The sequence below is a fragment of the Gigantopelta aegis genome, chromosome 6, assembly GCF_016097555.1.
Source record: "Gigantopelta aegis isolate Gae_Host chromosome 6, Gae_host_genome, whole genome shotgun sequence".
Taxonomy (NCBI): Eukaryota; Metazoa; Mollusca; class Gastropoda; order Neomphalida; family Peltospiridae; genus Gigantopelta; species Gigantopelta aegis.
The window spans coordinates 5,643,579-5,662,229 of NC_054704.1; the positions used below are offsets into that span (position 1 = coordinate 5,643,579).

Below are 18,651 nucleotides of genomic sequence, written 5' to 3' on the forward strand. Positions count from 1 at the left end.
CGGCACTTGGACTATTGTACGGATATACTTGCTCAAGTTCCGTGGTGATAGGTACGACCCATTGTACCACAAACACAACTGACAACCTGCACAAATGAGACCAGGAAACATCAATCAAAATGTTATGCATAGCCACTTCAGAATTGGCAAAACTAAATGTCACTTACTAGAAGCAATTTAAAGTCTATAATCCAACAGTCCATATGCACAATAAGGTATACACTTTCACAAACAGTAAATAACATCGTACGACACGAATATATCAATAACTAATACTTTGACAATGTCAAGGTCGTTCCTCATTCCTGTTACACAATTCAGTTTAGACTATGAAGAAAATAAATTTTTAATTAAATTATTGCGGAATTAGAAAACAATATACATATTTGTTGAGCGTATGAATCGTTTGTTGTTGTGCGAGTTGGATTACATTCCTGCCCTACGTTTCTTAATTCGGGCGTTCGCGAAACGTTTCGTCGTTAGCGTTAAGTGCTTTACACACTGTACGCGAGTGATTGTTGGCGCGAATTTCGCCGCGAATTTCGCGTTGACGCTAGCGACAAGTACATGCACACTGCTCGCGAAAAAACACACAATTCGTGCGAATTTTCAGTTGTCAGTAACAATACTCGCCGTTTCGTGAAGCAGTTTCTGCTGAACAACGATTAGCAATAACATTGAGGTATTATATGCATTTATTAGTCTCATAAATAGTAAAAATAGACAATAACTTAAAATGTTCTATCCCCATATTGTAAAAGAAAGAAAGAGCTGTTTTATTTAACGCAAGGGTCTTTTATATGCACCATCCCATAGACAGGATAGTACATACCACGGCCTTTATTACACCAGTTGTGGAGTTGTAGTTGCAGCTGCTTTTATCATAAAGCACTGGATGTTCTTGGACGGCTATTATCAGTTCTTCCTTTTTATTCTCTTTGGTTGACGGTGCCATTTTTTTTAACCACGTGCTTCTTGACCGGAAACAGGAAATGACGTTGCAGGCGAATTGTCAACGCGTACGAACAAAATAGGATTGATTCTATTTTTTAAATTCGCTCGCCTAAGTATTCGCTCGCTCTCCATTCGTACGCGTGCAGTGTGCATTCACAGTATAGTTTGTGTTTGTTCTATATTTTTCACTCGCTCGCCTGTCTAATTCGCTCGCGAATTCGCGTATAGTGTGTAAAGGCCTTTAAGAAATGGATTGTTCGCCGCGACCAAACTTTTTGATTTATGATTTTTCACACAAAACTGTTAATATTGCTTAGCATATCTACTCGGGAACTAATTAGTTGTGTTCTGAAAAAATTAAAATGTGTATATCTTTGGAATTTAAAAAATAAATGTCATTATATCAACAATCTGATTAAAATTGGCTCTACTAGTCTTCCAGTAGATCTAACAGCATTGGGTGGACTCCCATGTCCAGGTGACATTTCATCTATAAATAACAATTTAAATATCGACCAATTACACTTCGCCTTTTATAGCGTTATTCGGGAGCATACAAATTCTAAAAATATCGGGCGAGACTATTTATGCAATAGGCGAACTTGTTGGTCTATTTCAACATTAGAAAACAGGGGGAAAAGTGCAGTAATAAACTCTGGATTGTATACTAGTATAAACAGATTTTATGGCTATACTATCACGTTTTTTGTTTCGTCTTAAACACATTTTATATAAAAAATTATATTGAAATTAGTTTCCGACATACGTTGTAATTCACCCGAATCATTTCGTATACTCTCGGCATAATCTCGAATGTTTTCAAATTCTTTTCAAATCACTGGCATGCTTTTGCAAGTAAGGTTTTGATTGGTCGAATGAAAGGTCAACTGGACATGAGTTCCAACGGGGTGCTGTTAAATCCACAGGTAATAGTAATTAACCAGTGGAGCTAATTTTAAGTAGATTGATTATATCAACTATTTCTAAATGTTTCGTTGATAACATTTTCCCTGTTTTGTTACCTTGGTAACCGTTTAATGAAAACAGTCTATGAAGTAAACTCATTTTGTTTCGTGCATTAAATTATATAAGGATGTATTTTTGTTTTTGAAGGATACTAATCATTACAAGATCTTATTTGTACTGTCAGAGGACTATTTGACAATAATACAAAGTCAAGCATTTTTGCTGTTTTGGTCACCTATTTTGGAAAACGTTTTTATATTAAAATACCGTTGAATAGACTAGAAAACGCCCGCCGCTAACGTTTCGTTACGCTCGCATTGTGAAACGTAAGGCTGATTGACGTCATGTAAATGATGATTCTTGCCAATCCTTGTGATTCCACCATTTCATAAGGTCTTTTACGACGTGATAAGACAGGGATCGAGTCTTGCTGAACACAGCTGTTTAGGCTACACACGGCGTGCAAGCACACTACAGTTGCAATATTCCGCGTCATTAGGCAAAGATTATGTCATGAATCGATTAATTTGTATATATTTATCACGTATAAACGTTAATTTGTTTTAATGAAATATGATACTTGTACTTATGATACTGCACCTTTAAAGAAGTGTGTAAAAATATTACAGTGAATATTGCAGTAAATTGCCACATTATAAAGACGACGTGTAACATATTGCAGTAAATTGCCACATTATAAAGACGACGTGTAACATAGTGCAGTAAATTGCTGTCTGAAGCCACATTATAAAGACGACGTGTAACATAGTTCAGTAAATAGCTGTCTGTAGCCACACTATAAAGACGACGTGTAACATAGTGCAGTAAATTGCTGTCTGTAGCCACATTATAAAGAAGACGTGCAACTTATTGCAGTAAATTGCTGTCTGTAGCCACCCTCTAAAGACGACGTGTAACAAACATATTGCAGTAAATTGCTGTCTGTAGCCACCCTCTAAAGACGACGTGTAACAAACATAGTGCAGTAAATTGCTGTCTGTAGCCACCCTCTAAAGACGACGTGTAACAAACATATTGCAGTAAATTGCTATACATATCTTCCAGATGGAGACCGATCCACGCTCTGTTAACGTGACGACTGGAAACGACACTGTAGGTAAGTCGGAACAAGGCAATGGTTAGTTCAGTTTAGTGCGCAGTACTGGAGCCTGGCACCTGTGTAAGCAAATACTAAAGTCGTCTAATACCATTCACACATCAAACGTATCATTGCGTTTTGGTCCGGAAAGGATAAGCGCCATGACACCAAATACTGGTACCAAACCGTATCAATAATCGGTTTTGTCACATTTCACATACGCATGTGGATTGAGCAGCACGCTTACGGGTCAGTTGGGTTTTGGATTGTGGTGTGTGAACGGTATATCCGAGTTAGCACCCACGTACGTTTGCTCCCTACCCGACTGGCTCTCTGCTGTTCTCCCCCACCGCCAACTGGCCCTCTGCTGTTCTCCCCCACCGCCAACTGGCCCCAGTTCCAACTATGGCTCTTGATGACAGGCCAATGGTCCCGAAGTTTTGAAATGGCCAGAACGATAACATACTGACAGGGTGACTGGCAGTTGGCCAAAAGTGTCGTTTCACTGCTGTTACGGTGTCGTTTGAAGTCTCGTTACAAAGGGAATCACCGTGTCGTTACTTTGTTTACTACACATACAGTGTTTGTTTCGTGTAGTGTACGCGCGTAATTTAAACAAGGTAATGCATACTGGGTAGCAAACACAGTTGACCAACCACAAGAAGATGGTCCAATACGACCCTTGCAATATTTGCACGGCAAACTGCACGTTCCCCTTGTGTTACGTTTTGCCTTTCAGCGGTGCTTGTAGACAACCCGAAGATAAGAAATCAACCTGGAACCAATATCCTTGGTTTGATTGTCTTCTCCGTCGCTCTGGGCTGCGTCATCAAACACCTGGGCGTCGTCGGAAGACCTCTACAATTCTTGTTCGAGTCTCTCAATGCAGCTACGATGGTTCTCATCAATCTTGTTATTTGGTAACGACATGATTTATCATTATTTTGTTAATCTTTATTGCGATTTTCCTTGGGTGTTTCCTTGTGTTTTTGTTTTGTTTTTTTAAATGTTATTTTCCTTGTTGTAATGATATTTTCTATATTTCAATACTATTTTTGCTCATTTTAAGGTTATTTTATTTGCCATAATAAATAGATTCTAACTTGAAGTTATAATAGTATTTTCCACACACACACACACACACACACACACACACACACACAGGCACATAAACACACATATGAAATTATATATTTATTATATACATTGCAATGAAATATATAGATCTACGGAAACCATAAAAGTGATACCCGGAGAAAAGTAATATTTTCACAGTATTTTAGCTACAGTGAAAATATAGAAATCGTATTTACTTTTTTAAAGTTTATGATTAAATTATCTTCCTTTGTGTCGTTTCTTCGTATTTAAGTTTGATGATTACCAGTGCATCTAATCGTATTTGAAAAATAATAAAATAACGATAATATATCTAAAACGAATTGAATACAAAGATAAATAATGATTTTTTTTTTTGAGGATCTCTTTGTCAGGTATGTTTGCACAGCAGTATTATTAAATAAATGTTAATTTAATAATTAAATAAAGATAACTTTTATTGAAATTTCTTTTAAAATGTCTATGGTCAGGTAAATTTTCTGGAACAGTTCCATCTGAAGAAATATATCATGGCGTTACGTGTTTTCGATAGGATAAGCGAAAGATGTTTTCAAAAATTAGAAAATATGTATATAATAGATATACCATTTCATGGTGTTTTTTCGAATATGATTTTTATGTCAACTCGTGATGTTTGAAAACCATATTTTCACACATCACTGGTTGATATAAAAATCGTATTAAAAAAAATCCACGAAATAGCCTCTATATATTAATATTATTTTTCATTTAAGAACATGATAATGTGTGACGTTGATTGAGGTGTGAACCACAGAACCACTTTACACACTGTATGAACGGCGTAGTACGTTGGCCCGATGCTATTCATACATAAGTGTGTAAAGACTATTACATCAATGCAAAATAATATCAAATAACAATGGAACTATCTCGAGGGCATTAATACACAGCACAAGAAGAATCCCCATTCTAAGGTTCGGCGTTTCCCTTAAGTTGTCACAGTTTTAGGACAACTTACGTTTTGAAATTAATGTCTGCATGTTCACCACCCCCCCCCCCCCAACCCCCTCCCCCCCCCAACCCCCTCCCCCCCCCCCCCCCTCCAATAAACATTATCATTTTTTGATTCAACACAAACAGTTATTTTATAGCCACGTACCAATATGCACGGTTTTCCGGTCTGTTTTCTGTGAATTTCTGATGAATACGTGATATCCGTGAATTACCGAAATAATGTGTGTTTCCACGCTGCGAACCGTGCGTGATCTATGTACATGAATTTGGAATATTTTTTCCGAGAGATTTTTCACCGATCACGGTAGCGTAGAATTCCGCAAGAAATGACGTCATAAAGAAAAACAAAACATTATTATCAATATGGGCAAGAAGTCTAAACTTACCAATGTTCTTACCATGTCCTTTTGAAATTAATTTTTGTCATTGTGCCTTCTCGGATGGTCATATGTGCACATGGTCATATGGAAACGATTAACATGGACATGGATTGACGGTTTCACTTAATACGTGTACGGAAAATGTACTAGTAAACCATGCTTATTATGTGGTGTGGAAGGAAGAAGGAAGGAAATGGTTTATTTAACGACGCACTCAACACATTATATTTACGGTTATATGGCGTCGGACATATGGTTAAGGACCACAGAGATATTGAGAAAGGAAACACGCTGTCGCCACTTCATGGGCTACTCTTTTCGATTGGCAGCTAGATATCTTTTATATGCACCATCTCACAGACAGGATAACACTTACCACGGCCTTTGATATACTAGTCGTGGTGCACTGGCTGGAGCGAGAAATAGCCCAATGGGCCTACCGACAGGGATCGATCCATGACCGACCGCGCATCAAGAGAACGCTTTACCACTGGGTTACGCCCTGTCCGATGTGGTGTGGTGACCTCATACTGGGCTTTCTCCCCAAACTACGACCGCCAATTGCGTTCAGTACTTCCGGAGTCCTATCTTATCAACTCGTAACAGATCTTATTAAAGTGCAAATCCACAAAATCAAACACATTGACTATCGACAACTAGATTAAGCCGTCGAGAGACAGGCGAGTCGCACAGACACCTAACGTATCGGCAAACACACATAGAGGCTTTGTCGGCAGTACGCAAGTTCTAATGGAAGATAACGTGATAGAACTGCATATTAGACGCGACCATTACGTCTTTGCCTACCATACACCTGCCGACTGATCAGTAGTGAGTAGGCGATAACAGGAAGGTGTGTGTCAATCAAATCCTATACTCTCCTATTGGGTTTATGTTCTGGATATACACAATATGTCAATAATAATTATTACTGTCATCAACAGATACTCGCCTATTGACTGCATGTTCTGGATATACACTCTATTACTGTTATCAACAGTTACTCTCCTATTGGCATCATGTTTGTGACATCCACGATGTATCGATAATCTGTAACACTGTCACTAACAGGTACTCTCCTATTGACAACATGTTTCTGACAACAACGATGTATCGATAATCTGTAACACTGTCACTAACAGGTACTCTCCTATTGGCATCATGTTTCTGACAACCACGATATATCGATAATCTGTAACACTGTCACTAACAGGTGCTCTCCTATTGGCATCATGTTTCTGATCGCCACGATATATCGATAATCTGTAACACTGTCAATAACAGGTACTCTCCTATTGGCATCATGTTTCAGACAAACACGATATATCGATAATCTGTAACACTGTCATTAACAGGTATTCTCCTATTGGCATCATGTTTCTGACATCCTCGATATGTCAGTAATATGTATTAATGTCAACAGGTACTCTCCTATTGACATCATGTTTCTGACATCCACGATATATCGATAATCTGTAACACTGTCATTAAGAGGTACTCTTCTATTGGCATCATGTTTCTGATCGCCACGATATATCGATAATCTGTAACACTGTCACTAACAGGTACTCTCCTATTGACATCATGTTTCTGACATCCACGATATATCGATAATCTGTAACACTGCCATTAAGAGGTACTCTCCTATTGGCATCATGTTTCTGATCGCCACGATATATCGATAATCTGTAACACTGTCACTAACAGGTACTCTCCTATTGACATCATGTTTCTGACATCCACGATATATCGATAATATGTAACACTCACTAACAGGTACTCTCCTATTGGCATCATGTTTCTGACATCCACGATATATTGATAATCTGTAACACTGTCACTAACAGGTACTCTCCTATTGGAATCATGTTTCTGACATCCACGATATGTTAATAATATGTATTAATGTCAACAGGTACTCTCCTATTGGCATCATGTTTCTGATATCCACGATATATCGATAATCTGTAACAATGTCATTAACAGGTACTCTCCTATTGGCATCATGTTTCTGACCTCCACGATATATCGATAATCTGTAACACTGCCACTAACAGGTGCTCTCCTATTGGCATCATGTTTCTGGCATCCACGATATATCGACAATTTGTAACACTGTCACTAACAGGTACTCTCCTATTGGCATCATGTTTCTGATTGCCACGATATATCGATAATCTGTAACACTGTCACTAACAGGTGCTCTCCTATTGATATCATGTTTCTGATTGCCACGATATATCGATAATCTGTAACACTGTCACTAACAGGTGCTCTCCTATTGGCATCATGTTTCTGACATCCACGATATATCGATAATCTGTAAAACTCACTAACAGGTACTCTCCTATTGGCATCATGTTTCTGACATCCACGGTATGTTAGTAATATGTATTAATGTCATCAGGTACTCTCCTATTGGCATCATGTTTCTGACATCCACGATATATCGATAATCTGTAACACTGTCACTAACAGGTACTCTCCTATTGGCATCATGTTTCTGACATCCACGATATGTTAGTAATATGTATTAATGTCAACAGGTACTCTCCTATTGGCATTATATTTCTGACATCCACGATATATCGATAATCTGTAACACTCACTAACAGATACTCTCCTATTGAGAACATATTTCTGACATCCACGATATCTCGATAATCTGTAACACTGTCACTAACTAACAGGTATTCTCCTATTGACATCATGTTTCTGACATCCACGATTTTCGATATTCTGTAACACTGTCACTAACAGGTGCTCTCCTATTGACATCATGTTTCTGACATCCACGATATATCGATAATCTGTAACACTGTCACTAACAGGTACTCTCCTATTGGCATCATGTTTCTGACATCCACGATATATCGATAATCTGTAAAACTCACTAACAGGTACTCTCCTATTGGCATCATGTTTCTGACATCCACGGTATGTTAGTAATATGTATTAATGTCATCAGGTACTCTCCTATTGGCATCATGTTTCTGACATCCACGATATATCGATAATCTGTAACACTGTCACTAACAGGTACTCTCCTATTGGCATCATGTTTCTGACATCCACGATATGTTAGTAATATGTATTAATGTCAACAGGTACTCTCCTATTGGCATTATGTTTCTGACATCCACGATATATCGATAATCTGTAACACTCACTAACAGATACTCTCCTATTGAGAACATATTTCTGACATCCACGATATATCGATAATCTGTAACACTGTCACTAACTAACAGGTATTCTCCTATTGACATCATGTTTCTGACATCCACGATTTTCGATATTCTGTAACACTGTCACTAACAGGTGCTCTCCTATTGACATCATGTTTCTGACATCCACGATATATCGATAATCTGTAACACTGTCACTAACAGGTACTCTCCTATTGACAACATGTTTCTGACATCTACGATATGTCGATAATCTGTAACACTGTCACTATCAGGTGCTCTCCTATTGACATCATGTTTCTGACATCCACGATATATCGATAATATGTAACACTGTCACTAACAGGTACTCTCCTATTGGCATCATGTTTTTGATCGCCAAGAAGTTCGCCGAGATGGAAGACCCAGCTCGGGTTGTTGGGCAGCTTGGTTTCTACTGCATCACTGTGCTCGCCGGCCTGCTAATCCACGGAACCATCGCCCTGCCTCTCATCTACTTCATCACAACACGGAAGAACCCCTACATATTTATCTTCAGAATGATGAAGGCAATCTTGACGGCCTGGGGAACGGCTTCGAGGTACGACATTTCACCTTAGCTTTACCCTCTGCTGGTTTGTTTTCGGAGTGATTCGTAGGGGCATGAATGGACAAGTCATTGAATGTGTGGATGAGTGAATGCATGAATGCATGAATGAATGAGTAAATAAATGTTTAACGACACCCCAGTACAAAGTAAACATTGCCTATTGGGTTCATGAGAGCACATACGGCCTTGTTAAACATTATTTAGACTGTGCTTTGTACAAAGATACGTTTGTAAAACTGTTGATGTTTTTGAAAACTATGTCATGTATTTTAAAGATCACCAGCAAATAGACGTCAAGAGATATTTTGTAAATATGTTTTATAGTTTGTAAATATTGTTTACCTCGCCATTGCAGCTCCGCCAGTCTGCCAATCACGATGGAATGTCTGATAAACAATAACAAAGTTCATCGCGACATCGCACGATTCGTAGCTCCGATCGGCGCCACCATCAACATGGACGGCACGGCACTGTACGAGGCTGTCGCCGCCATCTTCATCGCCCAGTACAACGGCAAGGATCTCGGCGTAGATAAAGTCATTATCGTTAGGTATGATCTCTGTTTCATTGTGTGAACTAGTCAGGTTCAAAACACACCGAAGCTGAGTGTGGAGAACGTTGTACCAGACGACAAACTCACTCAATAGAATCTGACAAATAGCCTATGCTGGCGCCAACTACAGATCTGGCAAAATACAACTTAGAACATGCGCTGTACATGTATTTTCAGATTGCCAAACTGGCAGCCGTACACAATTTGAACCGTACTTTTTTATTTTCTAAACAAACAACAGGAGATGAGATAATCCTACTTACATCTGTCTCTTCAAAAATTAACTTCTGTTTTTTTGTGGTGGTTTTTGTGGGGTCCCCCCACCCCCACCCCCCAACAGTTTATTTTTATGATTTTTTATTCAGTACATTGTACAATATAACACCGGACCCCAACCCCATAAAAAAAGCCCAACCCAACAACAAACAAACAACAAACCAACGAAACAACAATATCCCCACAAACAACCCCCACGTCCCCCTCAAAAAACAAACAACACCAAAAAACCCCACCTCAAAACAAACCACACAAATACACAAAATCAGAAGAAAACAAAATTATTCGATATGTATATATATACGTCAAATTAATGTTTGCAGAAATCATCTACATACTGCCCTGCTACGGCAAAAGCCAATAAGTAATAATCGAGTATTTTAAAGTATCGAAATAATACACCAGAGAAAATGATATTGTCCTGAAACACAGACCTTGAGAAACAAAATAGTCAACCGCGAAAAATCCATCTTCATAAATCAAGGCTAATATTCGTTCCTCGTATTCAGCCTTGATACATGTAGTCAAGATTACTGATATCCACTACTAGCGCCCTCTATTGGAAGCAAATTTGTAACATCGATTATGTCCCTTACACGATGACATCGCTGACCAATCACAGCATCGGTAACATGTGATAATCTTGAAAGCAATATCAAAAATTAACAGCCGAAAACTTTTTTTTAACGTATCGTGACAAACACGACACGTTTCCACGGACGCTGACGCTGCCATCTTTGTTTACAATAACAAGGGAATCTATATGGAGGGTTGCGATTCGTTGCAATCAGATCTCATCGCATCCAATGATATTTAAGCATTTTGAGGCACGATTTCTCGACGACATGTATCAAGGCTGAATACGAGGAACGAATATTAACCTTGATTTATGAAGATGCGCGAAATCAAGCCTTTACTAGTCATAAAACGTCCCTGTCTCAAAATAGTTAAGCCATCACTTACTGCCTGGGAACATCTGTATTTTCAGAAATCTAAAAGTAACAGTTCGTTATTAAATAATATTTAATGCAGTAGTTAAACACCGTTCCTTTCTTTTCGAAATACATTTCTAGTTCCTTTTGCAGTATAACCGCAACAGTGGCGGCCATTGGCGCCGCAGGTGTGCCGCAAGCTGGCCTGGTTACCATGATTATTGTTTTGACTGCAGTCGGCCTTCCAACTGATGACGTCACCCTTATTCTCGCAGTTGACTGGTTCGTGTAAGTATAGTTAAACATTAATAAACCCCAAATAAACATTGAATTAATGTCATTCTGAATAGTGTACAGGGACAGATTTCGAACGACCATGAATGTGAACCCCACCTTAAATTATAGACAGTCCGAATATTGTAAAACAACCATAACTTTCCTTTGTACAGGGACATATTTCGACTAGCCATCAACGTGCAGCTCACTAATTATAGACATTCAGAATATCGTTAACTGTCATACCTTTCCTTTGTACAGGGCTAGATTTCGACTAGCCATCAACGTGCACCTCACTAATTATAGACATTCCGAATATCGTTAAACTGTCATATCTTCCCTTTGTACAGGGACAGATTTCGACTAGCCATCAACGTGCACCTCACTAATTATAGACATTCCGAATATCGTTAAACTGTCATATCTTCCCTTTGTACAGGGACAGATTTCGACTAGCCATCAACGTGCACCTCACTAATTATAGACATTCCGAATATCGTTAAACTGTCATATCTTCCCTTTGTACAGGGACAGATTTCGACTAGCCATCAACGTGCACCTCACTAATTATAGACATTCCGAATATCGTTAAACTGTCATATCTTCCCTTTGTACAGGGCTAGATTTCGACTAGCCATCAACGTGCACCTCACTAATTATAGACATTCCGAATATCGTTAAACTGTCATACCTTTCCTTTGTACAGGGACAGATTCCGCACGGCCATCAACGTGCACCTCACTAATTATAGACATTCCGAATATCGTTAAACTGTCATATCTTCCCTTTGTACAGGGCTAGATTTCGACTAGCCATCAACGTGCACCTCACTAATTATAGACATTCCGAATATCGTTAAACTGTCATACCTTCCCTTTGTACAGGGCTAGATTTCGACTAGCCATCAACGTGCACCTCACTAATTATAGACATTCCGAATATCGTTAAACTGTCATATCTTCCCTTTGTACAGGGACAGATTTCGACTAGCCATCAACGTGCACCTCACTAATTATAGACATTCCGAATATCGTTAAACTGTCATATCTTCCCTTTGTACAGGGACAGATTCCGCACGGCCATCAACGTGCACCTCACTAATTATAGACATTCATAATATCGTTAAACTGTCATATCTTCCCTTTGTACAGGGACAGATTCCGCACGGCCATCAACGTGCACCTCACTAATTATAGACATTCATAATATCGTTAAACTGTCATATCTTCCCTTTGTACAGGGACAGATTCCGCACGGCCATTAACGTGATGGGTGACGCGATTGGAGCAGGGATCTTGAACCACGTGTTCCGGGACATGTTTGCAGACGTTCCCGATGTCGAGTCTGAGATGAGAGTAGATGCGGACATGATGGCCCACAAGGACGATGTCAAGTTGACCCCTGTTACAGACACGAGCTCGATACCATCGTTAAACGGCGACTTTGTAATGGGAAAAGGTGCTCCCGGGGACGCCAACATGTTGAAATTGTCTGATTGTGTTGATTCAGAGTTGAAGTAGGGATCCCGGATGTGAAACGTTTGCAAAGCTGTGCATGGAATGTCCGATCTTTAGTTTCTGACCTCTGTGACTTTTACCTCGATGGTAGTGTACAATTGCTAAAATGGATCATACATCTTTATAGTTTTAAATAATGCTGGCACATTACATTTTTTTCGGCAGGCAAAACAGGCAAAACCAATTGAATTGTATTTTTTGTGTGTGTGTCATAATTATTTTAGAAGAGGTAATACTAATAATAATTGAAGAGAACCCATGTTAGTTTTTGTGTATACTTCGTTCGTTATGTTTATAATGGGTAAAACAAGTGAGCTTTGAGCAGAAAATATTGGGTATACTAGTAATACGGAAACGAATTGAAATTTGAAGCTGTGTAAACATTTTGCATTTGAAAACAAAGTGACAACATTTTGTACATATGATTACATTTTACCTTTGATTTCCAATTTCAAGTAGAAATTAAAGTACTAATCAAAATTATACCCAGGTGATTTTCCAGTCTTATATATTAGTTATAAAAATCTCTGGAATAAAAATCATAAAAATGTGTCAGTATTAATATGACCTGTTACGGTATTCAAACAACCGGTACAAAAAATTACAATAAATGTCCTGTTATGGACAGAAATATGAGATGTATTTACAATTTTACTGCATAACATATGTAATTTGAAACAGACTATAACACCCAGGTTGATATTGATTACACCTGACAGGTGAAATCACAAGTACTAAGTGTAAGAATACATAGCAGTCTAGGATATTTAATCAAATAACTAAAATAATTATATAAATTTGCTACCAACAAAATGACTTCTGTTGTATCCATATATATCAATGTGCTAATAAATTTGTTCCAATCTTAATCTGACAAAGCAGTATATTGAACTTCATTGTATTGGAAAGGACATGAAAGGACATGTATATTATTGCTGCTATCAATATCAACCTGGGTGTTATAGTCTGTTTCAAATTACATATGTTTTGCAGTAAAATTGTAAATACATCTCATATTTCAATCTATAACAGGTCATTTATAGTCATTTTTTGTACCGGTTGTTTGAATACCGTAATAGGTCATGATAATACTGACACGTTTTTATGGTTTTTATTCCAGGGCTTTTCATAACTAATATATAAGACTGGAAAATCACCTGGGTATAATTTTGATTAGTACTTTAGTAGCCTAGCACCTTGTTCAGTCAGATATGTAACTCAGACATGACGCAGAGAGTGACAAGACATACGCCCACACTGCAGCCAGTTGTCAGTTAGTGGCAAAGCCTTGTTGGTGCCGATCACCACTTACCACGGCTTTTGATATTTCAGTCGTGGAGTATTGGCAGGGACAAAGAAGTTACCCGGTTTCAACTCTCAAGATGATGTTCTACTACTGAGTTACTTGCCGCTCATATATATATATATATATATATATATATATATATATATATATATATATATATATATATATACGAGACCGCGCCTACACTAGACCCGTGGTGCGTACACACGACGACCGCGCTTACACTAGACCCGTGGTGCGTACACACGACGACCGCGCCTACACTAGACCCGTGGTGCGTACACACGACGACAGCATCTACACTTGACCCGTGGTGCGTACACACTGCGACCGCGCCTACACTAGACCCGTGGTGCGTACACACGACGACCGCGCCTACATTAGACCCGTGGTGCGTACACACGACGACCGCGCCTACACTAGACCCGTGGTGCGTACACACGACGACAGCATCTACACTTGACCCGTGGTGCGTACACACTGCGACCGCGCCTACACTAGACCCGTGGTGCGTACACACGACGACCGCGCCTACATTAGATCTGTGGTGCGTACACACGACGACCGCGCCTACACTAGACCCGTGGTGCGTACACACGACGACCGCGCCTACACTAGACCTGTGGTGCGTACACACGACGACACCGCCTACACTAGACCCGTGGTGCGTACACACGACGACCGCGCCTACACTAGACCCGTGGTGCGTACACACGACGACCGCATCTACATTACACCCGTGGTGCGTACACACAAAGACCGCGCCTACACTAGACCCGTGGTACGTACACACGATGACCGCATCTACATTACACCCGTAGTGCGTACACACGACGACCGAATCTACATTACACCCGTAGTGCGTACACACGACGACCGCGCCTACACTAGACCCGTGGTGCGTACACACGACGACCGCATCTACATTACACCCGTGGTGCGTACACACGACGACCGCGCCTACACTAGACCCGTGGTGCGTACACACGCCTACACTAGACCCGTGGTGCGTACACACGAAGACCGCGCCTACACTAGACCCGTGGTGCGTACACACCGATGATCGCGCCTACACTAGACCCGTGGTGCGTACACACGACGACCGCATCTACATTACACCTGTGGTGCGTACACACGACGACCGCGCCTACACTAGACCCGTGGTGCGTAGACACGCCTACACTAGACCCGTGGTGCGTACACACCGACGACCGCGCCTACACTAGACCCGTGGTGCGTACACACGACGACAGCATCTACACTAGACCCGTGGTGCGTACACACTGCGACCGCGCCTACACTAAACCCGTGGTGCGTACACACGAAGACCGCGCCTACACTAGACCCGTGGTGCGTACACACGACGACCGCGCCTACACTAGACCCGTGGTGCGTACACACGACGACAGCATCTACACTAGACCCGTGGTGCGTACACACTGCGACCGCGCCTACACTAGACCCGTGGTGCGTACACACGACGACCGCGCCTACACTAGACCCGTGGTGCGTACACACGACGACCGCGCCTACACTAGACCCGTGGTGCGTACACACGACGACCGCGCCTACACATCAAGCCAACGCACGCTTTACCACTGGGCTACGTCCCGCCCCACCTTATTAATAACGAACGCTGTGATAATTGAAACTAAATGACTTAGCCCATGACGAAACCCATGGGCTAAGTCAAAACGAAAAACACAACCCATATGGAATAAGTGTAGCCATGCTAACTGATAAAGAAAGATTCCGTTCACGTGTTGATACAGGCACACACGTGAGTCTTATGTGCAGCGATGGTAAAATAATGACAAACTCGTTTTACATAGTTGAAAATAATTAGACGTTACCGGCTCGTGTAAAATGAAGTCTGCCTACGACTTAGGATGCATTAAAGTAGGTAAAAGTTATATTGCCTTGAACGAGAAAAAAAAGTAAAGTTTGATTTAACGACGCCACTAGAGCACATTGATTTTTTTTATCTTATCATCGGCTATTGGACGTCAAACATATGGTCATTCTGACACTGTTTTTAGAGGAAACCCGCTGTCGCCACATGGGCTACTCTTTTTACGACAAGCAGCAAGGGATCTTTTATTTGCACTTCCCACAGGCAGGATAGTACAAACCATGGCCTTTGTTGAACCAGTTATGGATCACTGGTCGGTGCAAGTGGTTTACACCTACCCATTGAGCCTTGCGGAGCACTCACTCAGGGTTTGGAGCCTTGAACGAAGACATACAAGTGTCTTCCATTGTGAGACCATATTTCACAAGTGGTGTGCAATGTGACCGCAGATACACGTCGTAATATCAAGGAAGTCCATATCAACTACCTCCCTATCAGAGAAGATTCGTGGCTCTGCAGCTAAGTCTGATGATGGGTAACTAGATAAGATAAATAAAACAAAACATATTATTTTAATCTGAACGACAAAACCGTATTCTCAGATCAAGAGCATAGTTCTGCACAAGACAGAGTCGAAAGGACGTAATGCAAAGTTGTGATTGCTTTCATGATCAACTATCAGATGATCATGCTTAGGTGGATTGCCACTTCCCTAGGAGATCCGTAACAGGATGCTTTATCCCCTCCACTGCCCCGCCTGTAGGAGGACTGCCACTTCCCTAGGAGATCCGTAACAGGATGCTTTATCCCCCTCCACTGCACCGCCTGTAGGAGGACTGCCACTTCCCTAGGAGATCCGTAACAGGATGCTTTATCCCCTCCACTGCCTGTAGGAGGACTGCCACTTCCCTAGGAGATCCGTAACAGGATGCTTTATCCCCTCCACTGCACCGCCTGTAGGAGGACTGCCACTCGCAAGACTAGCTTAATGCAGAGATACGGCCTTGGACCCTCTTCCACGAAGCGATCTTAGTGCTAAGATCACGGCAGTTATGCATTTAAGGTGATCTTAGGACCCTGATCATGTATTGCGGTTTTGTCGCTCACATTCTGTCACAAGATCTTATTTGGACGGATCCAAACATTTATACCAACAGAGTATATACAGATTGGAATTACATAACAATTTTCGGCATACGTACTTTCTTTTGATCACAAGTATATTTTCTACCCTTGTTCATATTGAAAGTTTAGTGTTATTTATGATATCTCTTCATTTGCATTGTAACATATATACGATCCCTTGCTAGTAATGGAAAAATGTAGCTGGTTTTCTCTCTAAGACTATATTTCAAAATTACCAAATGTTTGACATTCAATAGCCGATGATTAATAAATCAATGTGCTTTAGTGGTGGCGTTGAACAAAACACATTGTTTTGGTAACATTAGGACTGTGAGGCTCCTGGTACTCGTGTTCTAGTGGTTACATTTTGTTTGTTTTGTTTAAAGACACCACTAGAGCACATTGATTTATTAACCATCGGCTATTGGATGTCAAACATATGATCATTTTAACATAGAGAGGAAACCTGCTACATTTTTTCATTTGCGGTATAGCCTTCCCAAATCGTCGATATCCATTCAAGGGGAATAACTGTGTTCGGCAGATGGGCCATTGTACCGTAGCAGTGATACTCCTTGATTTTGTACCGAACAAACTTCGTACACAATAATACTTCTCGAGTTTCTATCGAACAAACCTCGTACACAATCATACATCTTGAGTTTCTGTTAGACAAACCTCGTAGACAGTCATACTCCTTGAGTTTCTGTTAGACAAACCTCGTACACAATCATAATCCTTGAGTTTCTGTTAGACAAACCTCGTACACAATCATACTCCTTGAGTTTCTGTTAGACAAACCTCGTAAACAATCATACTCTTTGAGTTTGTCTTAGACAAAACCTCGTACACAATCATACTCATTGAGTTTCTGTTAGACAAACCTCGTACACAATCATACTCCTTGAGTTTCTATTAGACAAACCTCGTACAAAATCATACTCCTTGAGTTTGTCTTAGACAAAACCTCTTCCACAATCATACTCCTTGAGTTTCTGTTAGACAAACCTCGTACACAATCATACTCCTTGAGTTTGTCTAGACAAAACCTCGTACACAATCATACTCCTTGAGTTTGTCTTAGACAAACCTCGTACACAATCACACTCCTTGAGTTTCTATTAGACAAACCTCGTACACAATCATACTCCTTGAGTTTCTATTAGACAAACCTCGTACACAATCATACTCCTTGAGTTTCTGTCAGACAAAGCCCATACAAACAGTCCTCGATTTTCTATTACACAAACTTCGGAGGGAGGACAAGAACACCACCACCCCGAAAAAAACCCAAACCCAACAAAACAGTTGGGAATATTAATTTGTTTTATTACTACTGCAATAAATATGACCACCTATACTTTATCATGCTTAAGGGACCCTCACATATCAGCCGGCGTCCGCAGGAGTCGCCGGGGATTTAGAGCCTGTGGATGAATCGGGCGAATTTCATGTCGGCGACGTCACATATTAGACGGGGCCCGGGCGGTGCCCTTTGAACATTGGATTGCAGTGGAGACAGTGCGGCCGCCAGGGCGTCGGCCAGA

General features: G+C 40.5%; 1 protein-coding gene across 2 annotated transcripts in view; it reads left to right on the forward strand.

Moving 5' to 3' along the window:
• LOC121375250 (excitatory amino acid transporter 1-like) overlaps nucleotides 1-13,076 on the forward strand; it is a 34,444-nt gene extending 21,368 nt beyond the window's left edge. For both annotated transcript variants that reach the window (XM_041502582.1, XM_041502584.1), the window contains 6 exons: nucleotides 2,986-3,037; nucleotides 3,759-3,939; nucleotides 9,025-9,258; nucleotides 9,623-9,817; nucleotides 11,182-11,316; nucleotides 12,545-13,076. In XM_041502582.1, the coding sequence (XP_041358516.1) occupies nucleotides 2,986-3,037; nucleotides 3,759-3,939; nucleotides 9,025-9,258; nucleotides 9,623-9,817; nucleotides 11,182-11,316; nucleotides 12,545-12,824 (1,077 nt within the window). In that variant the 3' untranslated portion in view covers nucleotides 12,825-13,076. The remainder of the gene's footprint in view (nucleotides 1-2,985; nucleotides 3,038-3,758; nucleotides 3,940-9,024; nucleotides 9,259-9,622; nucleotides 9,818-11,181; nucleotides 11,317-12,544) is intronic.
• Nucleotides 13,077-18,651: the final 5,575 nt, after the last annotated feature.